A 24193-nucleotide genomic window follows, 5' to 3' on the forward strand; every position below is an offset into this window, starting at 1 on the left:
AATCTACCTGTTAGAGAGGACCTCTAGCGGATTATTTTGCTCATGCTTTGCGTACGTGTGTGGATCGTACGCAATCGTTTTATCACAAGTAAGTCAAATTATAGGTGTCATTTTGTCAAGGGAAAGACATCATAAAAGCCCGATGCTGATTGGCCCAAATTATTGTGACATCATAATCAATGCCAAATAAGGGCAGCACATTCGAAGTACGTTTTGTTCTTCTGTCAACAAAGTTACACCCAAGAGACCCAAAACACTAAAGAGCGAGGATTCGGTGACAACTGGGACTGTTTAAGTCTCTTTTTTCTCCCAATCAGCCACAGGTTTGTTTCAACTGACCCTTCAGTGGTCAATAGACTTCAGACAATTCATTTACTAAGGCAAATGATAATTTGTTTTCAGTTAACTTATATGTGGCAACGTAATGATCATGAGTTTAGCAACAGTTCGATTGTGTAAATGATTTACATTATTTGGTGTTAAATAACTTCCTGAGAAATAGTGTAACATTATTCCATATGCACCAAGAAAAAGGCAGGCTATCAACATCACCATGAGCTTTTTATTAAACATTCTTAAAACTACAGGCACATGTACAAAGCTTGTGTATGATTAGCAACTATGGGTTTCATGTCTCAATAAGACAATCAAACTGCATACACAAGTGAGGGTAACATTTGATACAAGTACATGTATAACGTTACAAATATATAGCTAAAACAATTGCAGCATGGTAACATAACAATTGAATATAATTATACAGTATATGAAGCTAAAAGAGCCTATCATTTTAAGGTTAGCGCTGTAAGTTTATGGACTTTTTTTATTGATGAAGAATTTGTTTTCATCCTCTTTACCCAACCATGTTCTATATGCTCAGTAAGCTTCCAACCATTGTTTCATGCCTCTAATATCTGACCACTTATACAGTAATAAATATTTGCAATCTTTGATCAGAATAAGAATCTTTCATTAAATTGATTAATTGCATAATTTGCTTATCTGATGAAAAAATGGAATATCAAATCATACTTCACTTGTTGATGATGATAAACAACTTTGATACTGTAAAAATCTTTGTAAGCTTTTCATAATCTTTTACATCTTAGATTTGGATAAAAATCAATACAATACACACACATATATTCTGTCAAAACATTACCACTATCTCTGGAAAAATTTGATCCCCGGAGAGGAACTTTTTTATATTTCAGTCCATACCATGGTATGGATGAAATATATTGTGTTCTCTCATGTTTCTTCTTCTCCTCCTCCTGCCAAACAGTCAAAGGGATTCAACTCCGCCATCATTCAGCCAAATGACTTGAAATTTGGCATGGAGGTAGAGTGGGCCAATACCCCCAGGCGTTTTTTCCATTTTTTTGATACATGCCTTTGAAAAATTTTTATGAAGGTTTTTTGGGGCATTTTTTGCCAAAATATGAATTTTTGGATCCTGAGCCCTGGTTTTACAACCAAATGATCTGAAATTTGGTATAAGGGTACCTTGAACATGTGTCTACAGAATAGCAGTCACATATTTGGCATACACCACTTCCAAATGACTCATTTGGGGGACTTAAATGGCTATTTTCACCAAAAAAAGGGCCAAAAGTGCCATACCCGTTCCATGTTCTATTTAAAGAATGTCCCGTTCCATCTGCCATTGGCCATTGAACACGTGTTCCATTGCGGGTTACCTGCCAGTTTAACACTGGGGTAAGTTTGGAATAGTCCACTATTTTGGAATAGTCCCCCCGTGGGAGGGAGATGGACTGAAATATGCTGTATTTGCTCCCAAGCAAATGTCGGCCTCTCTAGTTAAATTTTCTTTTTAACAGTCGCTGTTTTGCTTTTAACACTCAAAAACTAATTGTTCAACTCCGTATGAGTTTTTTTAAATTTTCTTTTTAACATCTGTTGTTTTGCTTTTTAACATTCAAAAACTAGTTGTTATTACTTATTGTTCTTATATGGGCAAGTAGTGTTGCCTGATATTGCATTCTTGGGGATTAACATTCTTGCTGTATGGGTAATATATTACATGCAGCATGGCCATTGACAAGCTGTCAATATAAAAAAAAAACATGCACAATTGAAATCAATTGCTCCTTACATCAGATAAAAAAAATCTTTCTATTTCAGATTTGATAGTTACTAGCTCCCAATGAGCATCAATTCTGGTTATCTTTTCCTAAACTATCTACATGCCAATAGTGACAATCCATGTGTATATAGTATAGCATAGCTAGATTTCAATCACTTATCATCACTTTATTCAAAGGAAAAAAAACAACATTTTTTTGCATACGATTTTGTTGTGCAAAAACAATACGGCGGCAAACGACAGCTTTTTATAAAAGCACTTGTTTGTGTCTATTTGATTTGCTAATTGGTGGCTTCAGTCCCATATGGCGACAGAGTTTGTGGGTTGTCTCAACTCTTCTGGACATCAACAGTCTGCAGGCAGTTGTTTTGTCCTTCAGGATCCAGAAATGTAGAGTGGGGAGTTAATGATGTTCAATATCAATGATATTACAACAGAGTTTTTGAATAATATCTTTGGCTATTTCTTTTGGTCCTTATAACTTGGTCTAGAAATACATGTATACTTTGCATAGTACATGTACATAGCTTTATGTACAGCTCATCAATTGCATGTATAATTATGTTTAAAATTGTACTCAATCATCAGCAGCACCTGGCACCACTTCATTAAAATGTGTGTTTTCTCAGGTGGGTATGACATGAATAAAAATACAACAACGTCATGGTGTATTAGGCTGCAGAACACAGTATTAATGGGCGACCTCCGGGGTCAATGACGCGGGTATAGAAAATAGTGCAGACAAAACACATGAATCCTGGCTAAAGCGACTTATGTGAGAGGTAGCCAAGAGTAAACTGCACTTTGAGGTATAGAAAGGTATCGGCTTGTACACCGTGTGATTTAGACTGTGAAGATTTACTGTTCGTGTATAAATGTGAGGCATTTTTACAACCGCGTTCCGGGGTGAGCTGGCTGCAGTTCCGTTGACCTCTGTAGAGGGCCAAATCAAAGTGGTTGTCATGGTGTTAAAAAAAGATAACTTTTTTTGTTTTCAGTTGTAGATTATAGCGACTTCAGCATATTAGTAGGCGGCGTGTTTCTCTAGTGCACCCTACTATAATTTTTACCGCGTCGAAGTGAGTCACCTTGGGGTGCTTAACTATAGGAATCCCCATAGGGCGAAAACTGTGTTCTGCCACGGACCTTATTCCACATCACCCTCAGTCCCAGCCCTCCCACAGGTTGGGCTGGTACCTTGTGTGATATGGAATACACTAAGTAATGCACAAAGTAATATATGATGTATATAATAATGTCTGTAGATAGTGTGAACTGTTTAGATTATTAATAAGCATAAAGTCAAAGAGTTGTCACCTTTCTCTCCTGCCCTCAGGACATACTGCAGTAAGCAATTGCTAGCCAGGATACATGTAGTACAAACAAAAGGAACACTAGCAGTAGGGCCCTGCCTGCATTGCTGTGTATTGTCTACAGAACAAAATCAATATTGTCAGAGAAAAAAAATAATGATGTTTAAAATGAATATATGCGAAGCTGCCAAGACAACACAATATTGTATAAAAAGGCAAAATTCAGTAGTCAGTAAATGATATTAGAGTACTTAGGCCACACCAATTTAATTTCTTGGTTAACGGATTCGCCGCTTCATGTTTTTCTGATTTGCAAATAAAAATAAAAATTCAGAATCAACTGCAAAATGCTCATATTTTGCCCTGAACAGTTGAAAACAGTCCATTTCATCCTAGTTGTTACAGTTATTCCATCTTTCAATGCAATGGTATCATTAAAAGTTCAAAATTCATTGTTAAAACTTTGAACCAGCCTGGTGTGTTGACTTCATGGCTCCTATCGTACCATTTTGGGCCATAATAGGATGCCTAGGCCTGTTTTTATTTTTTTTCTCCGGTCCGCTCTAGAAAAATCCGTTAACCAAGAAATTAAATTGGTGTGGCCTTAAGGTTCAATATGTCTTAACACATTTGAACTGATGCACATAAGGTCAAAATCAATGGTTCATCATAAAATAATGTTGATGTTTCTGTGTGTAATTGTAAAATTTACAATTACACAAAGAAATATCAACATTGTTTTATGTTTTCATGTGAACAACAGTCTGCTATTATAAACTGTTTGAAGTAAGTTTGGACTATATGTACTACTAGCCTTAGGCAACTTATGCATGCACCATACATGTACATGTACGATGATAATATGACTGCTATGCTATTATTTGTGCCACTTGCTAATGAGTTTACAATAATGTTCAATATAACAAGGCGTTCTACTGGTGGTGAAAATCTGTAGAGCTATCAAAAATCAGACATTGTGTAGACTCAAATGCCCATGATAAATTTGCACATCTCCAATCATTCAAACATTAACCTGTATAATTAATAGATGGTATTTTGAATTCTGCACAAAACATCCATTGTTTACCCACCTGTAGTAGCATTATAACCTGTCAGGATGAAGACACTTGCATAATTCAGGACAATTCCAAAGTATGAAAGAACTTGTCCGGATACTGCAATGATTTCCGAAGAAAAACAGTCAGACAGCATACATTTGTACAGCATGCTCAAACTACTTGATATCCAAGCAACAATAGTACTAGCCTACTTGCAAGACTTATAGCACAAGACGCTTATTCTGAAGGCGGGGGTGGGGTGGGGGGAGATCATCTGTATCTGTCGTATAACCGCCCCTCTGCGTACACCAGCACATGGCACAGCGGCAGGAGGCTACATTGCACCAGGGCTCGAAATACTGGGTGCATATGCACCCTAATGTGGAACTTTGTACCCAATTTATTTCTGTGGTTGCACTGGTGCATCTAAGTATCAGAATTCTTTGCATCTAACTCGGGGTAGGGACTACCAACACTGGGGTGTGGCACATGTTGCCTCTGACACTTTTGGTCTGGCATCCAGGCTACAATTATGATAATACATGTACTCAAGTCCTAGTGTATGTACTAGTCAATTATAGAATTGTTTTTATGGATTGTTGTCTGTAATCATCTGGCACTGAAAATTCAGCATAGCTTTGCAGGGTGTATGTTGAACATTGTGCTGTTGTAGTTCAATAGAAGTACTGTGAGCTGAGCATTAGAAATTTCACTTATGGTTCAATGGATAAATATGACATGAATAAAAGTGTCAATCCTTCGTATTTTATGCTGATACATGTACTACTTTGATAATGCAAACCTTTATTTGCTGCAAACAAGCAAAAGGCAAGGTACAACGAGCCCAAGACAGGAATAGCTATGAAAGCTATTTTGTCTCCATGTCTCTGTGGGAGGATAAAAAAGAAGAAGAATCTGAGAGATCTTACACTTGTTATATAACCAGAATTTAAAAAATCCTCCTGGGCCATTAAAACACACATATATATATATCAATGCACATATCAAGGAGTGACAAACCAGGAATATAGGGGAGGGTGAAGTAAAAAGAATTTCACGTTATACATTATACATTATATAACCTTATTGCCAACGGTAATAAAACTAGTGGTACATCTGGGCAGGAAGGTAATGCATAAAATATATCATACTCATTGATGACATCACTAGCAATTCATTGAGTAGAAACAAAGTTAGTGGTACTTACTGTGTCCATAGTTAGTGAAGATACATGTATGATGATTGTACAGATTGCTGGGATCCCATATCCAAGGCAAGTAGAAATTGTCACCAATTTTTTATGAGGACAAACTGTAACTGTACACAACAATCCATATGTCATTCAAATCAAGGGCCAAAACAAAAAAACAAAAACAAAAATATTTACAATATCACACAGTTCAAAATTTTTGTTTGAAGTGACAAGCTTCACTGGGTCAGTCTACAGACTCTGTAGGAAGACCAGAGTGACTGGTCGAAAGCTCTAGGTGAGAGATTTCTTTGTGTTGGATCAAAAGTTTTAACTTTAAACATGTAACTACCGACACAGATGAACTTTTATGATATTATAATTATACTTATGCATCTACACAATGTAACTTGGATCTTTTAGGTTGGAGGAAAAATTTTGATCAACACATTTCAACTGCTATGATGCTCATGGATAACCCATATCTTTCCTTCATAAAATAAATGAATGTATACTCACTTATAGTAAGTAAAAGGGCCACTATTGCATGAGTGAATAGAATCCAATTCTGTACCCGGTACATGTACAGCCAAGGCGGCGAACCTGTGATAAAGAAATACTGGTAGCTTCATTCATTTTATTGATTCAGAAGTAGAACAGTTGAAATAATTATCAATAATTCAAGCTATTGTAAGCAAAATTTGATATCATACATATATACATATATATCAATGCATGTAGAGGCATACAAGGTACCTTTATCAGGTGACTTTACAACGTCCATATGAGCCCTGTCCTTGTCAATGTTAAACTCTCCCAGACGTTCATGTTTAATGCTGTTTGAGAAGACAGACTGAGCAGATGTGATCTCACTTTCAGCTACTTTGATGTGGAATTCAACCATCACAGCTTTTGCGTTCCTGCATAAAAATGATAACTTACATTACTGCATATGCATAAGTTCTTATATACTATCAAAAATGTGGCATTACTGACAATGTATATAACAGTCTGACTGTGAAACTTACAATCTAAAAAGTCATATTGGTCTCAATGTACAACATATATATTACTACAGACTACAATTTCCAACAACTACCAATCCAATAAGCTGGTATAGATTTTTTATCAGTCACTGCTTTGTTACCTCATGAATGAAGGTATTGTTTTCAGTTTCAGGTATTGTCTTTCTGCATACTTTTACCATTATAACTCAATAAGCATGGAAATGTTCGATTGTGATGATATTTGGTATGTGGGTAGGTCTTGAATGACATTGATAACACTGCTTTCCCATTGACAAAATATGCATTAAGAAACATTTGTGGCAGTTACACATTCAGGAAATATAATATTTTAATTAAAATAAATCTATACATGAAATGAAAAATAAATAAATAATCTAAAATTTATGCAGATGTATAGATTTAGTTAAAATACTATCTTTTTTATTTACAACCATTAAGAAATTTTCGAATTGTTTTAATTGACTGTTAATTCATACATGTTGTAGCATCTTTCAGTCAGTTGCAATGCATAATTCTTCAGTTGAAATATATGTGTCAATAGATTGAGTGAGCAATTAAGAAAATCAATCAAGAAAGATGTCTTGAAGCATTGAATATTGTTTGATCTTGGGAGTACTGATATTGGTTGCTTACGTGCATGTTACTCCAATTTCTTTGAAGCCATCAACTTTAGTCTCGGACTTCTGGTAACCGATGATGTTGTTGAAGACTTTGTTTAGCTGTATTCAAAGTGTAGACAATTTTAATTAGTGCATTATTTAGTATGCATACATGTAACAGGATGACATACACAATGTTTTGATAGAATTAAGTATTGTTCAAGAAACATGATAGATTTTTAAATGCTGTCATTTTAACTGCAGTAAAATTTTGTCAAATGACAGAAAGACAGGCGCTGGCTAGAACACAGCTGGTAGCTAGAAATACAACAATTTGATGAAAAAGCTGACTGCTAATTTTGATGGATGGCCGGCCAGGATCAATCTATGGTTCTGTAATACTGAACTATATGTTCACAGTGCCAACAAGTCCAGCAATTATTTGTTAACTGTAATGATGAGTTCATGGTACAGAAGTGACAGTGAAAACAGTGAACATAAAAGTACAGTGAAAAAATCAGGAATTACAGTACTGCAATGTTGGGGATGACACAGAAAACTAACTATCGGGTACCTCTGATATGACTGCAGAAGACAGTTGCTCAGCTGAATGTGAGGTCAGGGTCTGCAAGTCTTCACTGTAATCCCAGTTAGTGATGGGTAGCAGACCGCTCAGGGTGGTATCATCTGAGAAACATTCAACAATAAAATCTTTACAATAACTACCCTTCTGAAGCACCTGGATATGACTTTCCAAAATCATATCCAGTTATCATACCAGGTATGGTTCTGGATAGTCTCTATCATATCCAGAACTATGTTTATCTAGTACTATGCCTGAATGGGTTAGGGTTATGATCAGGCAGTTCTGGATAGTCTCTGAGTATCCAAGAATGTAGACTTGCCCCAGGTTCCGTTCTACATATGTGGGGACTATCCAGAACCCTGCCTGAACATGGTTCTGGATAAAGTAGGGTTGTGGAGACAACAGTCTTGAGGGTACAGGTTGGAACGTTTCTGCACCAGGAGTTCAGCACCAAGGACAGGCACTTTCGCTGGAAGTTTCTCTATCCTTGCACACTGATTTAATCTGCTCCCACATTTTATAAAGTGCTGATCTGACAGCTCAACATGAAAACAAATGTCTTGGTACACACAGTTTTATATTAGTTGCTAGTAATGGTTTTATTTATTTCTGCAACTAACCTTCTATAGTCACATTAGTGATGTTAGAAAATGCAAGTGGCTCTATCCCATTTGCTGCTCTGACCCTGATGCTGTAGTTTCCCTTTTCTGAGAGGTGGACTATATCTGTGTAGTTTGGATAGTTGTTTTTGGGTGGTTCATGATCAGTAGCATTGACCCATTCTCCACCCATTTTTCTGTACTGTACGGTGTAAGTTGTGTCCTGTCCATCGAAGAACCCAGCTGTCCACTCCAGGTGTACATATCCGTGGGCATCCTTCCGGGTGACTTTGAGGTTGTACGAAGGCTCTAGAGCAACATTGAGGAATTATGAACTCAGATCATGATGTTGAAACAATGCAGTATATCAAAACATCCCAATCACACTTAATTTCATAGTCATTACCAATTCTTCATACATATTACCTAGGAATCTGATTGAATATGACAAATAATAAATCTTTTTCTGTCAATGTACAATAAACGTGGCAAATTTTTACACATTATATATTGTAACTATGGTGACAAACAGATCTTGTAACTTTGAACAACACAGTTGTATACATTTATAACAAAACTGCTTTTCAAACATCTTCTGAAATTTCATATATATCATCAAAGTTTTCTCAGGTCTGTTATGGACATGACGGATGTCACCACACAGAGGCTAGAAAATAAAGTTAACTTGCTTATTGCTCACCGACAATGTGTAGGTTTATATCTGGTCCCTGCAAACCGATCTGTTGGAACTGGTAGTACACACTTTGTGCGTCTGTAGAAACGTCTGTCTGTCTGACATTTCTGAATTCCACTGCAATTCCATTTGATGTGTTTATCAGTGACACACGGTCTCTGTAACTTTCTGCAATGTATACACTTTGCAGACTTTGGTCTGAAAAGTAAAGTAAACAAGAGATTTCCTTACACAACCGGTAAAGTTTCTCATCTGCTTTTGTTCCATCGGGAAAGTGTACAAATCTTTTATATCATAACATGCCAATCAATTTTTGTCCGTAAAAGATACTAGAGGGCCTGCAAGCCCTTTTTCCTAAGGCGTAATCAGGCCGTTTTAGACTTCGTAATCCGGCAGCCTCCGCAAAATATCAACGTAATTCGTAATTGGACATTAGCCGCAAGTCGTAATCAACTCTGAGACTTTAACGTAATTCGTAATAGGCGGCAAAAATTTTGCATAATTCGTAAACACTACCCCCCCCCCCCTTGCAGGCCCTCATACTAGTGACAGATTGGGCCAAATTTTTGACCGTGAAATGATGGAAAGATGGACACTATAGTTATATGTTATAGGTTAAAGGTCTGACATATGTATGCATCGATACAGTACTATTTACTTAAGTTTGCATGCATGGTTAACAAAATTAGGATTAACATTACCTGGTGACCAATTGAGCACTTCAGTCGTGTCTACATGTGTTCCATTTCTGTAATATCTTACTTTTGCCAAAGCCAATTTTTGGCTTGGGTCGAATTCGGGGAAGTCCTTAAGCAGCATCAGTGCTGTTCCACCATCTCTAACTATGTATGAAGAAAGAAAATTATAACAAGAAAACATCATGGTTAAAAACCAAGGGTAAAATGATGTACAAATGTATAATCCCAACTGTTAAAGTAACTATTTCAATAATTTCATACTTGTCATGATCCAAATATTGTACATATAAGTTATTTTAATATAACGTTATAACGTTAACATACATTACAATGTTATACATATACGTACACACACACACACGCAATTAGGCTATCCCTAGCGACTAAGCTAGGGGAGCAAATTTTGTTGGAGGGAAGTAATAGAGGCTTTTGTTTTTGAGAAATTTGACTCACCCGATATGTCCATCTCGCCGTCTCGGACAACTTGAACTTGCTCTGGACATTGGACCTCTCGTGGAAGCAACGCCGTGACGGAAATCATAAAACAGAGCCATATAAACGTCGGGAACATGTTTTAACAGACGGAACGTACCCTCGAAGCTGGTTAGCTACTGTGATTTTTCCCGCGCTTTTTAGGCTGATGACGTCAGAGGTCAGTAGAAGAATGCATTTTGAAATGGGGGTATTTTTTTTTTGTTTTACCGTGAGCTATCACTTTTTGTAGGGTTAAAAATATCTTAAAACATAACGTTAAAAACAAACGTGCAAAAAGCAAGTTATAGAAAATAGTTCTTGTCCCATTTTCATTTTCTTACAATTTCTAACACCCTATTTCTAATCCTGCCATTTGAATGGTACATCCTATGACCCTTTCTGCACGGTTCGCACCAAAAAAAACTATCAGTACCGGGTAATCATATAATTTTCCTTCCCAGACGTTTGCAAATTTTTTTGGACGATACTGTAAGGGAAGTATCCGTACTTGCGCTATCCTATCATCTCAAGATAATGATATGGAAAACGTGAAGTGCCGTTTCGACTGTTGTTGAAGTCCCCGGAAGTTGTTACATGGGGGAGGGTAACGTTGCGTTGTAACCAGGAAGTAAGTAATCGAGAGCTACTTTGATACCATGTGAAAGCTGTATGACTATGACCATCTGTTGCGTGTGATAATCGTTTCCCGAATACTTCAAAATGAAGTCCCACGTTCTAATGTTACTTTTCCACAATCCGCTTCAATAGCTAGGAGATCTAAAATCTAGATTTTTTTTTTTTAGTTTTTAAAGCATTTTCTGTATCTGTCATGTCAGACTGTTTCATCCATGTGAACCATGTGTTTGATACACATAGATAGGTCAAGGTAGAACAACAGAATTGCACAGAAAGTATGAGATTGCGAATATACTAGTATGTGAGAATGAACTAGCTTTATGAGACAGTAAGAAACTAAAAACGAGGATCCTTTTTATGCCAAGATGGCAATGGCACAGAACTCTGAAGGACATGTACAAAATGACTTCCTGTATGACGCAGTACTTTTTTATGAGAAGGATGATCCAGAGAAATGTAAGGTCGAAGAGATCAAAATTAAGATACTGGAAAGCGATGATTGGGAAGTCAACGTCTTCGATCCACATCGTAATGAGGACGGAAACAAGATGGACGCCTTCCAACAGTCGTTTGAAAAGAGTCGCCACGCCATCGTGTTTCTGACCAAGACGGTGATTCGCTACATGGAGGAGAGAAGAAACGCGGAGGCGACGTTTCGAATGTCGACCTTCTTGTGTAAGATTTTGTCGAGTCACGACAAGAAGGTCACGCGGCGGCTGATTCCGATCAAGATGACCAATGACAGAACTCCGTCTGTCCTGTGTGATCTGTCTGTACTGGAGCCAGGACAGGTGGGGTTTAGGAGAAAACTCTTCAGGTGTCTCAGTGTGCCCCCAGGTAGGTAATACTAGCTGTTTTGTATGTTGATAACCCAATACCAGTACTACTGGTAGCCTAATTAAAAAGCACTCCAAATGATCATCTAACTGATCAACCCTCTAGATGCTTGAAGGTAAGTACATGTATCTATATTAAACCTGAGAGAATTGGGCACTCCTGCCTTATATATGGCTAACATCAATCATTCATTATCAATTAAATCTTTTAAAAAATGGTTTTTGACTGTTTCCACAAACTCTAGAATGCGGCTCCAGAAAGTGATTGTTTGTCTCATTCAAACTACCAAGACTTAGCCGTTTTTATAATGTTTTCTTTTGGTGATAATGTTGTCTTGCTTGTCTGTGTTTGTTTGTTTGTTTGTTTGTTTGTTGGAATAGCATGGTTACCAAACTGCTTCCAACAGAACGAAAGAGACTCGGCAGCTAAAAAATTATAGAAAATTGGTTTAGTAACCATGTTATTATTACAATACCAAAATTGAAATATGGTAAATGAGTATGGACCTATTCATTAACTCTAGGTTTAACTTCTAAGCCTAACATTAGATTTTTGTAGTCAATTTATAGCTACACTTCCTATTATTAAACAGTACATGTGCACATTGTTGTTCCACAGGACCAAACACCCCTTCAGACCTCCAGTGCAGACAGAAGGTGCAGGAGATACAGAAGAAAGTGAAGCTGTCAGATGCTGTGGTACAGAGGCTGGCAAATAGACTAGACATCCCAGCTGATGTCATGGCTGATATCCAACAGGAGTACGGAGGATGCAAGGCAAGGGCTATGGAGGTGGGTGATAAACGTTAACTCATACACAATTTGTGTATGTTTCACTTCAACATAATAGAGACATGCCTGGGTACCATTCGGATTTTCGCTCCGCAATCATGTGATTTTTTCGAGCGTGGCGGAGCGAAAATCTGGATGGTACCCAGGCTAAATAGAGACAAGGGGGCATGGGAATTTATCTGTGTTGGTAGATGTTATATTGGTAGATTACCAAAGGCACATCTGACTTGCTATTTGAAGCCCTTGTCATACATTCAGAACCTTCCCCTGGCCACACCTACTGTTCGATACAAAATCAAATTTAAGTTAAATTTGAGTCAAATCTCAAGCCCCAACCGACCATACACCAGCCAACCATTAAACATGGCCAAAGCTCCCATCAATACCCAAGTAATATACACATTTTTTTAACACCTGCTGCCAACCACAGCCAACCTTGCTCTCGACCTACTCCTAACGGTGGTTGGGGGGAGTTTGGCCAATGTTTGGTAGGCAATATTTGACTGTGTGATAGGGGCTTAAGTCACGTTTGGGATGTTTACAAATTGTATGTTGAAGAGAGAGAGAGAAGAGAGAATATATGTGTGAACAGACACTCTAGCAGAACATACCCTTGTTGTTTGTTGATATGTAGTTGCCCCCGGTTACAGGTAGTGGACTGTTGGAGAACTCACTATGGTAAGGAGGCCTCCATGGACAGGCTGACTGAGGCTCTGCGGAGTATAGCAGAACAGACTCTGCAGGAGGGAGCTCCGTGGAGCAGAGTAGGAGCGCCTCGGCAGGCAGAACCACGTCGGCAGAGTCCAGGTGAGGCCTGGAGTTCTCTAGCCTCTTAGCAGGCTCTAGGAGCTGGCCCTTTTTAATCTGGTAGCCTCCAAGTATGTAAGCATGCTTTTTTTTAACTAGTAGTAGTAGCCTTCTGTATCAGTATAGCTGGTATAACCGCCTTTTGGCATAACACACCAGCTTTGCAGGCACACAGCGCATCTTAGCAGGTGTTTTGATCATGAGTTCGGCTTTTTTGTGGGGGTTATAATGTGCTTTTTTTTTGGTAATGGCCTATCGGTTCTCAGTAGACATTTACAATTTCTAGTGTACCACTTCACCAAAAACAGGTACAAAAGTGCAGAGAACAGATATGCTGCTATAAAGGAGGCTACTCGACCTGCACCAAATTTTCAACTTGTTGTTAACTCAGTTGTGTGTTTGACAATTTAGCTGTTTTCCATCCATCCAGTTTTGCATCATCTTCCAGTGGATCCACCCTCGATGGAACCAGTCCAGCGAGTGGGTAGGTATTATTTACTACTCCTATCCTGGCATCTTTCCCTACTTATAAGAACCTAAGGTATAGGATGGGTACCAGGCTAAAGTTACCCCAATATATCAATGCCTCTACATGTACAGGTATGTTCTATGCCCCTACACTCCGACACCCCTATATTCCAGCAACCCTAACCTATTTCATAAGGAGTTCTGGACTGCATATAGTGGTGTAGAAACACGGTGTTGCAACATTATGAGGACTTCCCAATTTAGCTATCTAACTATGTTGGTTAGAGTTTCTCTTGAAGCACTAGTGCCTGGAGCCATCTGACCATGGAGGTAGAAAAAGACCTCCATGATCTGACCAATCCAGAGCTTTGTTAGACAGCCATACTTTGTTGTTTTTTTATTTCTTTTAACTTCAATATGCAGCATGATTGATCCATTTTTGTACAGTCATATGAAATTGTTTCTTTTGCAGCATCTTTGGAGGCACAAATGGGAGACTTGTCCCTCACAGACCAGTCACAGAGGAAGGCTACAGGTAAACTCTCTTCTGTTATGCAAGGGGGAGGTTGTAGTCCTTTTCAATTGATAAGAATTAGTTTTTGGTTGTGTCATTGAAGAGAAACAAATCTTGTGCACATCAATGAAACTATAGATATATATCCTATGATAGGATAAACCTATTTTATTATTCTTATTATAATATATTAATCAAATATTACCAATTGATTATATATGCCTGTATTTACCATTTTCACTTTAATTTGTGACAGTTACTGCAACATTTGACATTTTGTTCCTTTCTTTACTTCAAGGCAAAGTGGAGGACAAAAAGAAGTCTGCCCGTTCTAAACAGAAAGAACCGGCACAGTAGAACAACTCATCTGACTGCCATAGTGTTACCTTCTGTACTACAGATCTATATCTGTAATAGCCTGTATAACTGCCCCTCGGCATAACATACCAGCTTCTGTATCTGTATTTGTATAGCTGGGGTAACTGCCCTTCAGCATAACACACCATATACAGTAAGGTGTCGGATGTCAGCAAAAAAAAAAGAATTGACAATCAATTTTAAGTAATAAAGTAGAGAAAATAAATGACGTATAGGTTTGTACAAAATAGGTCCTGAGGACTTTTGAGCTGTCTTTTAACTTGTTGTACTAAATTTTCACTTGTCTGAGACAAGAATATAGGCAAATTGCCAGCCTATAGATTTATACAGTGTACTAGCCTGGGATGCAGCCATGCGGTAAGGGTGGTTACAGCTGAATACAGCTGCCTCAGGCAGCTGGGTTTTAGGCTATAAGCTGAGACAGCTGTAGGTGGATGTTTGACAGTAACATCTATGGAGATTTTAATGTATATTTTGATAGATATTTTATATGGATCTTCAACTGGCTAAAATATATACAAGAAATGTGACAAATAATGAGGGCTCAGAATACTTGAAACATGTTTAAAAAGAATACAATGTATATTTTGCATATACATGTACATGTATGTGTGCATCTGGGTATCTGTGATCAGAACTAGGGAATACACTGCAGGAATTGTGCAGAAGTGATGCAACAAAAAAAGTTCATTCAGATCATTCCATCATTTTTCTAATACTTTATACACATAATGTTACTATAGGCACTGAAGAAATATCCAAATAATGTTTCTACATTTATAAATGGTTTCTTAATGTAAAATGTGTCTCTACATCATTTCATACAACATATTTGAAATGAATGAATTGAAGGACCCAAATCTTACACAGACCTTCTTTGTTCTTACATGTATATTGTGCCTTTTCTTAAACACACTTATGATGGTACTATTGCTGCTATAAATTGTAAATATAATAATGGCATGTTTTATACAGAATGAAGATGATATTTCAATCATATTTCCATTGACAACCTAAAAACAAGCAATAAGGCCACACCAATTTAATTTCGTGGTTAACGGATTTTTCTAGAAAAATAATGGAGCGTGCGGGCGACAAAAAAATAAAAATAAAAACAGGCCTAGGCATCCTATTATGGCCCAGAATGGTATGATAGGAGCCATGAAGTCAACACGCCAGGCTGGTTCAAAATTTAAACAATGAATATTGAACTTTTAATGATACCATTGCATTGAAAGATGGAATAGCTGTAACAACTAGGATGAAATGGGCTGTTTTCAACTGTTCAGGGCAAAATATGAGCATTTTGCAGTTGATTCTGGATATTTATTTTTATTTGCAAATCTGAAAAAAATGAAGCGGCGAATCCGTTAACCAAGAAATTAAATTGGTGTGGCCTAAAGCTATCATAGAAGGAACATGTCTGTTCATTGAACATATTTTATGCAATTGTGTACTGACTTTGATACAAGACTGAGTATTGAGCTATATACATCACTCTAGAACCTTAGTTGCAGTTCAGTTGTCTCCTGTTACTATCACACTATTTTATATTGGACAAGTGGAAAATACAGTTGTTTAATAGTCCACTGTGTCAAGGGGACGGTATTGAAAGTCAGAGCCCATCCCTCTCCTTCCACCAACTTCTACCAAGCCAGGTACTGAGGTACCCATTTTACACTTGGGTGGAGTGCAAAAGAAACTTATGTACACTGCCTTAGGCCACAACAAGTAAATTTTATGGATGACATCCATTGCAGATTCCAAATCTAATGCGAGCGGGCAAAGAAAATCAAGGTGGGCCGAAAAAACAAGGTTCCTACAATTTAAAATTTTGACTCAATCGTACAAATGGTTATGATTCAGTAGGAACATCACATATACACAGTCAGCATCACATATCACTGCATCAAAGTAAGAAACAAAACATTAAATCAGAGCCTTTTCTTGTCTCCTCTCTTCATAGTTGTCTGCCATCCACCCTCCGGTATGGCAACATACATCTTTGCCCATTTTCGGCATGTTGACCACTGTGAGAAGGCAACAAAATTTCTCTTTTTTTTTCAAAATCAGGCAAAAATTAATGCGCGCGCTGATGTCATCCATAAAAATTACTTGCTGTGGCCTTACTCAATAACATGACTTCCACCCTGGAATTGAACCTATGACCTCTTGATCTCGAATCTATTATACATGGCTACTGTCATACTCTTGATGAAGTGACGATACACTTTACATTTCTAATCTATTTTTTTAAATTCATGACCGTGAATTACACGAACTGAACTTGTACAATTTACATTTGCTGATGATTTAACAATTTATTGTATTTTATGCGGACCTCATTTCTTGAAAACGAACAAAGGCTTGGAGTGTTTTGGACAAGGTTTCAAGTTGGTTCTTTTTGTGTGTGGGCGAGTACTATTCGCCTGTACGACATAGCCACAATCTTTGGAGAACTTGTGCAAAGGAAAATCTTTCAGATTTTCCGGAGCAGCACATTTGGGCACACTCATTTCGGTAGCAAAATGGTCAAAAAACGGATGATAGCTGAGCTGACAGTATTTCCTATAATTGCAATGGAAAAGAATGCACAAATCATTAGCAAACCATTCCATAGTACCATCACAGTGAATGGGGTTACCATGTATATACATGAACCTCACCCATCGCCATTTATTTGGACCTAGGCCGAGGTTAGCAGCGGAAAACCTGACAAGATTGTTGTAAGCTAGGTTGACAGTGCGCACATTATTTAACCCTTGACTGACGGCCAAATCCAACCTCACAGTAGATAGGAAATTATACGACAAATCCAGCGTTAAAAGGAGCTTCAAGTTTTTCAAAGACTCCCACGAGAAGGATGTGATGAAATTTTGGCTGAAATTTAGGATGTAAACGTGCGAGAGTTTGGATAGGTCAGGGATGGTTTGCAGACGATTGTTCTGGAGGTACACCCTTTCTACAAGACGTGGAAGGTTAGTAGGCAGACTAGTTACATTGGAATCCGTGCAGTTGATGGTGATAAGAAAGTCAACTTTCTCATAACATCTTTCGGGCAGACGGTCACTGGTAACAGTGCCGGCTATCAGTTGCATGAGAATCAAACACTTCAAGTATGTTACAATCATTGCAGCGTCACATGTCACTGTAAGACTCTACATCACAACAATGTCTACTTTCTTCTAGTCCAAAATGATTTGTTCCCACGACTTGAGATGGTTTCTTAGTTGCGTTGTTTCACGAACACTTGCGTTGAAATAGCAACCTGCAGAATATCGACATGTACACGATAGATTTCAGCTGTGAGCTCCTAAACTAGCTTAAAGCATCCAATGCAATTTCAGGACACCATAAGTCAATTTTTGTCATTTTTTTATTGTAATAAGTTCAAACAACCCTATCCCATAGCATACGTATGCGAGGATCTGTCCTTGGTGCTGAACCATCGGTTACATTCAACTCCGTTTTTTAGACCTTCTTAGAACCGTGCTTTATCCAGAACCATTCTGAATAGTTCACGTGTATCACAATTTGTGAAAAAGGTAAATAATACACTCTGTGCTTTCTATAACAAGATTAGCACACCACGTATACATACCTCGAAATTCACCAGGAGAACGACCAATGCTCCCACTGTGGCAGGTAGACAGTGTGTCTGCAGCAAACAAAGCCCAAAGCTATACAAACTTCAGTTCCAGATTCCTGAATACCTTTACATACACGTGGCACGACATGCAATGTCTCATCTGTTAATCCTACCACGTACAAAGTTGTACGTCAAAGTTATTCATCAGCCAAAAAAAAAAAGAAAAGAAAATGACGTGCACTTGCAATTGATTTGCAGACTAGTCTGGAGAAAATGGATGAAGCTTACATAAGTTACATGTATAATGCTTTATGTGACGTGGTCTTATCAGTATGTCTGTGATAGTACTGGCAAAATCTTTTTAAAATGGAGGTATTGTTTTTGGCATGTCAGTGTGTGCGTGTGCGTGTGTGTGTATGTGTGTGTGTGTGTGTGTGTGTGTGTGTGTGTGTGTGTGTGTGTGTGTGTGTGTGTGTGTGTGTGTGTGTGTGTGTGTGTGTGTGTGTCCGCGTGGTCCCCATGTCAAGTTAAGTTGCAATGGTCATTAATCACGTCTGTATCTGGTAGCACTCGCTGTTTTCTTATTTTTTATACATGAAATATACTACTACTACTAGTGTATCACATTCACTCCCATGGCACGTGGACGTGGCCTTTTCATTTCATTTTGTCTACCCCGTTTTTTTTAAGTAATTTTCCAAAACCTTGAAGTGAATCTTGCTCGTCTTATCAAGGAGCTTAAACAGCCCAGGTGTACGACGTTTTGCACACGTAACTCTTGTAGACACTGCTATAGAAAAATAACGTTAAACTCGTCCATAAATTTTAGACTTCTGTTTATTTCGTTCAAATTTTCCTTGCACTCACATGTACGGTGCATTTCACATATCCCAAGAATGCATACCGTATATATTTCAAGTGGAACAAGACAATTCAACAACAAAATGTAAATATGACATCATGTGTAACTGGTACAACTAATATCCTGTTTTCATTAAGGTTAACTTTAATTTCTCGTATGTTTTACGTATGAACAAAGGCTGTAACAGTTGGTGTTGCAGAAAATGTACATACTGTATATTACTTTGTGCTGACTCAATATCATCACTAGTTCAGCTACAGTTAGCTCACGGCTAATAGTTTGCAAAGATCTTTACATTAATTACGAGTAGAGATAAAGTGTATCAACGAAAATAGTCTCATCGTCTCATACTGTCTTGCTCGAGCAGCAAATACTAAACAAAACAAGAAATATAAGATTCCAAACCTCTGGGAGGTATATTATGTACTAGTATATACAATGCATAATGTTTACAACGACTGCCAACAATTTCAGACAACACATGATTAACAGCAACCTTACCAGTAACGCTACATGGCTTACAAGACAGGTGATATCATAATAAAAGCTTACCCCCTATATACTAGTAAAGTAGTGTGGTATTGGCAACAACTGTTCATGGACGATACCACACATACAGCACGGGGGAATGGTTTTATTTTGATATACTTAAAATACAGATGAGAAACTAGAACATACGAAACATCCGCCATACCAAAAATGGACCTATCCCCCTCCCGGACAAATTTACTGTTCCTAAATCAACCCTGTCCAAAATATGACTTGGTGTGTTGAAGCCATAACAAAAACCAAATCATCTAGACCTCAAGGACTAATCATATTCCAAAAATCAAAGAAATCCTTCCAACCCACCATGAGTTACAGCTGCGAACACACAAACACGACCGAAAACAGTACCTTCCTACGGAAGGATATCACCTTCCCCGGAGGTTATAATGCCTTTTGTTTTACTTTCAACGCCATGCTGACCGATAGCGACATATCACGACGACAAGAAAGAATAATATTGCCATGACAGCAGTTATAGCACCTGCAACTTTTGCTTCGGGCACGTGGGATTTCTGTTTCTTAGCAGCGGATTCAGTGACATACCGATTCGGGGCAATATTGTCTACTGAAGATACAACCATGTGTGCTGTGACGATGTTAACCTTCGTTTTATCCCCAAAGTGTTTTGAAGCAAATTCAGATTCGGTTTGTGTCGCGGAAAATCGAGTTTCAATAGTTTTGCTAGTATAGCTGTTGGTCTGAACTTCTTGTTCGCAGGCTTTTAGATTTACTTCGTGTAAAGGGACGTTATGTAGGGTTTTAGGACTGTGACATTTTGGTATGCCATTGATAAAGTCGTGGTAAAGGAGGCCATATTCATCGGCAACTGTACATTTGAAGGGCCAACACCCATGAAAGGTACTAGCCATTTCTGCCAACCATAATATGCGACAGTCGCACTGGATAGGATTACCCTTAACGGACCTGTACCCTGTTCTGTTAGGATTGGGCAAGTTTGCCACATCTATTGAAGGATTGACAAGGTTTAACAGAGAAAAGGTGGCCAAGCGATTGTGGGACACGTCTACCCTGTAGAGCGATGTTAGCACGCCTTTTTCGAGCAAGTCAAGCCGAATGGACGTCAACTGGTTGTGGGACAAATCAAGCCGATAAAGTTTTGTCGTATTTGTCAAAGATTTCCAGGGAAATATTTTAATGAGATTGTGGCTGAGGTTGAGAAGCTGGATGAACCGAAATTCGGATAAGTCTGGGACGGTTTGGATACGGTTTTCCTGAAGGAAAACCTTTTTCACGAAGGGTGGGAGGCTAGTTGGTAGACTGGTTATGTTTGAACGTGCGCAATTAATTTCATTGTCAAAAGTCTCAAAATGAGTAACATTACCATTATGATGATAACATGTGGTCGGAAAAGGGTCACCAAATACTGTACTTGTTATATCTGCCATTAAAATGAAGAGCATGAAGTGTTTTATCGCCATTCTAAAGCTAGTGTGACAGTTTTCTTGTGCTACCGACTGACTCGTCTGACGGATCCTGGAGATATTGGCCAGGGGTTATATTAGGGCTTTGGCTTCGTACGCTGGAGATTCCCTGGGGCAGCGTTCTCTAGCTTCTGCCAGTTTGCGGCAAAATGTACTCTCTAGCGGACCAACTCCCTTGGCATATCTCTCTACTTGGCCGATTCCCACTCTTTCCAACCGCCTCCGGAAGCCTGGTAAAAGCTAAGTGTTCTCTACCTGTGTGAGTGTTCTCTACCTAAGTGTTTCAGTGTTTCTATGTGCGTCAGATTCGAGGACGGGTCTTAAAAACAAAATGGAGAGTCTGTAGCCCTATTTAGCGAGACTGTCAATTGCTGTACGAACTATTTTGCTCCAGAAGGTTTGTTGGTGGTCTCCGAAATGCTCGCTGAAGGATGAATAGTCGCTTGGACAGGTCTCACTCAACGTCTGGCTTGATGACAACGTTTGCGTCAGCGTGGACGTCAACACCTGCAGTAACACAATTCAAACTAGAAAGGTAACATCTGCAAAACAAATGCACAATATTTACCTTCACAATTGGTCTAGCCTAACTAACTACTGCTCTATTTATTGTTACCCAAACACATTCATATGGTGAGCAGTCCCTCCAACTCTGTCCTGCTACATTATGTAACCCAACACCACAGGGTTTCTGCTACAATGCTGGTTACCATGGTGACAGACGTCAGGTCCAGATCATTGACTTATTTGAGGAAGAAACGGAGCAAAGGTAAACATAAGAATACATCATTCAGCTGAAATTAAAGTCTTGTTTCAGGCAGGCTTCCAAATTACTATTCTTTTGTGCTTAAAAATGTTACTGGGGACTTCAGAAAACTTTATCACTTAAGCGTATTTTCTCCTTAGAAATTACACCGTGTCACATTGAATAGACACGGTTCACGGCTTGCGAACATCACCCAATATTTGGAAATCATGGCAAGCATACATATATGTGCAGTCATACTAACATATGTGCAGTCATACATAAAAGGTGCAATCACTGCCGAAAATTTATTCAAGTTGAAGCTAGCAGATTCTCTGGGCTATTTTCCTGCTGCATGACATGGTACAATAGAAATAAGACGTAAGTCAGGCTGGAAAAAATCCTACCTTTGAAGATGTCAGGATAAACTGGCCATGGTCGTCTCGTTACAAGTCTCTCCTTGTGTTCACAGTCTCTCGTGATTTCAAAACGACTGTAGACTAATCAACTGTCTGTCTGTCTCTGATTGGTCAGAGCGTGGAGTCACGTACATGGGCCATTTCATCAGGCACTTCCTTGATGAATCCATGCAGGCAATCATCACCTCAAACTCACTGTATACCTGATACGTCTGCCTGACGTTTTGCATACTCCTAATTTTACACTTCATTTTACTAATATCAATGCAGAAAATACGAGGCTGTGTGCCTAATTACTCAGTACATAACTTACCTTTTGGTTTAAGATGCACCTGATTGACTGAATCTTCGAAATGAGCCTAAAATCCAAAGTCTCGTGTAAATATGATTCTCCCAATACCAAGAGGAAGTAAGCAGGCTAAAGGTCAAACGTGATAGACCTGATTATCCACTTCACTGTACTAGTACACACTGCGGTACTAGTATATCAGCTTGGTCTTGGTCTTGGAGGTTAAGGTAGCCAACATCAACATGCTGATGATTCTGCTACACTGTAGTATTTGGGTTGTAGAATTTGGACCATGGTACCAGCTTACATGACACTGCAACGAATTTAGCTTGGAACTTGTTGACAGTACCCCCTGTGTTACTTATGAGTATGAAATGAGAATACACATCTGGTCAATTTCACTTTATTCAATATCAATTGTTGACTGCAAACTAATGAACATGCTGCCACTATCATAACACAATACATTTACATTTGATCAAATATTATTTGGAATGTCCCATTTATTGCTAGAGTGAAAGAAGTTTACAAACAAATGGTAAGGCCACACCAATTTAATTTCTTGGTTAACGGATTCGCCCGCTTCGTTTTTTTCTGATTTGAAAATAAAAATAAAAATTCAGAATCAACTGCAAAATGCTTATATTTTGCCCTGAAGAGTTGAAAACAGTCCTTTTCTTCCTAGTTGTTACAGTTATTCCATCTTCCAATGGAGTGGTATCATTAAAAGTTCAAAATTCATTGTTTAAATTTTGAACCAGCCTGGTGTGTTGACTTTATGGCTCCTATCGTACCATTTTGGGCCATAATAGGATGCCTAGGCCTGTTTTTATTTTTATTTTTTTCGCCCGCCCGCTCCATTATTTTTCTAGAAAAATCCGTTAACCAAGAAATTAAATTGGTGTGGCCTTACACTAGCAGTTTACATTTTAACATAGGACTTCTAACTGCTATGTGGTTAGTATATGTTTACATGCAGCACGTCACACTTCCTGTAAGTCATGTGTGTGGGTACAGTTCCACCACCACAGGAACTACAGGGCGATGTTTCTGACCCCCCGTCAGGCCTGAAGATGTTCTTGATGGTTGAGTCATCTTCCGTGGGTCTGTGCTTCCTGCGCAGGTTTTCCCACTTCAGGTCCGCACCTTTTCTCCTGATGACACACTCGAGAGCGGGCCGTTTCCCCCTGAGAGCCCACATTAGTCCTGCACTCTTTGATAGGTCAGCAGTAAACAGGGGGACAATGACCCTCCCTGCGCTCCGTACCGTGGAGCCCCCCCTCCCATTACCGCGGCCACATCAGGGCACAATACACTGTTTATGTGGCGGTGTCTCTGAGCAGCGGGGCATGTACTCCTTCTGCAGGTGTAGGCTCACCGATTGTTGCTCAAGCACACGTTCTGAGTGCCACTTGTCACAGGGCGTAGCAGTGGGCCAATTGCCCACGTGGGCGACCAGTCATGGGAACTACGCCACCTTCATCAAAAAGCTACAGCTGCTTTTAATACTGTTTGATTTTGA

The 24193-nt window shown here is 38.7% G+C and overlaps 2 protein-coding genes and 1 long non-coding RNA gene across 3 annotated transcripts; 1 reads left to right on the plus strand and 2 right to left on the minus strand.

The window, feature by feature from the left end:
- Nucleotides 1–3438: 3438 nt before the first annotated feature.
- Nucleotides 3439–5353, minus strand: LOC109476410. The gene is made up of 3 exons (XR_002140607.1): nt 5281–5353; nt 4512–4595; nt 3439–3538 (listed from the first exon to the last, which is right to left on the minus strand). It is a non-coding gene; the product is annotated as an uncharacterized LOC109476410 (long non-coding RNA).
- A 229-nt stretch (nt 5354–5582) lies between these two features.
- On the minus strand, nt 5583–9537 carry LOC109476266. The gene is made up of 6 exons (XM_019777150.1): nt 9180–9537; nt 8501–8788; nt 7869–7981; nt 7329–7414; nt 6443–6587; nt 5583–5594 (listed from the first exon to the last, which is right to left on the minus strand). The coding sequence occupies exons 2-6, from the start codon at nt 8670–8672 to the stop codon at nt 5583–5585; spliced, it is 528 nt and encodes a 175-aa protein (XP_019632709.1). The 5' UTR covers nt 8673–8788; nt 9180–9537.
- A 1716-nt stretch (nt 9538–11253) lies between these two features.
- LOC109476340 lies at nt 11254–15328 on the plus strand. Its single transcript, XM_019777266.1, has 6 exons — nt 11254–11818; nt 12437–12609; nt 13260–13416; nt 13847–13900; nt 14357–14419; nt 14697–15328. The coding sequence occupies exons 1-6, from the start codon at nt 11347–11349 to the stop codon at nt 14753–14755; spliced, it is 978 nt and encodes a 325-aa protein (XP_019632825.1). The 5' UTR covers nt 11254–11346; the 3' UTR covers nt 14756–15328.
- The last annotated feature ends 8865 nt before the right edge of the window (nt 15329–24193 follow it).

This window comes from Branchiostoma belcheri, unplaced genomic scaffold (assembly GCF_001625305.1).
Source record: "Branchiostoma belcheri isolate BF01 breed outbred unplaced genomic scaffold, Haploidv18h27 scaffold37, whole genome shotgun sequence".
Lineage (NCBI taxonomy): Eukaryota > Metazoa > Chordata > Leptocardii > Amphioxiformes > Branchiostomatidae > Branchiostoma > Branchiostoma belcheri.

Bases quoted from the DNA above. Each gene is read 5' to 3' on its own strand.
- LOC109476266 (XM_019777150.1), bottom strand. From the start codon at position 8,672: ATGGGTGGAGAATGGGTCAATGCTACTGATCATGAACCACCCAAAAAC. The intron at 7,415-7,868 runs GTACCCGATAGT...CTTTGAATACAG, and splicing joins CTTCTGCAGTCATATCAGAG to CTAAACAAAGTCTTCAACAA. The intron at 6,588-7,328 runs GTAAGCAACCAA...ATTTTTATGCAG, and splicing joins GAAATTGGAGTAACATGCAC to GAACGCAAAAGCTGTGATGG.
- LOC109476340 (XM_019777266.1), top strand. From the start codon at position 11,347: ATGGCAATGGCACAGAACTCTGAAGGACATGTACAAAATGACTTCCTG. The intron at 12,610-13,259 runs GTGGGTGATAAA...CCCCGGTTACAG, and splicing joins GCAAGGCAAGGGCTATGGAG to GTAGTGGACTGTTGGAGAAC. The intron at 13,901-14,356 runs GTAGGTATTATT...TTTCTTTTGCAG, and splicing joins GGAACCAGTCCAGCGAGTGG to CATCTTTGGAGGCACAAATG.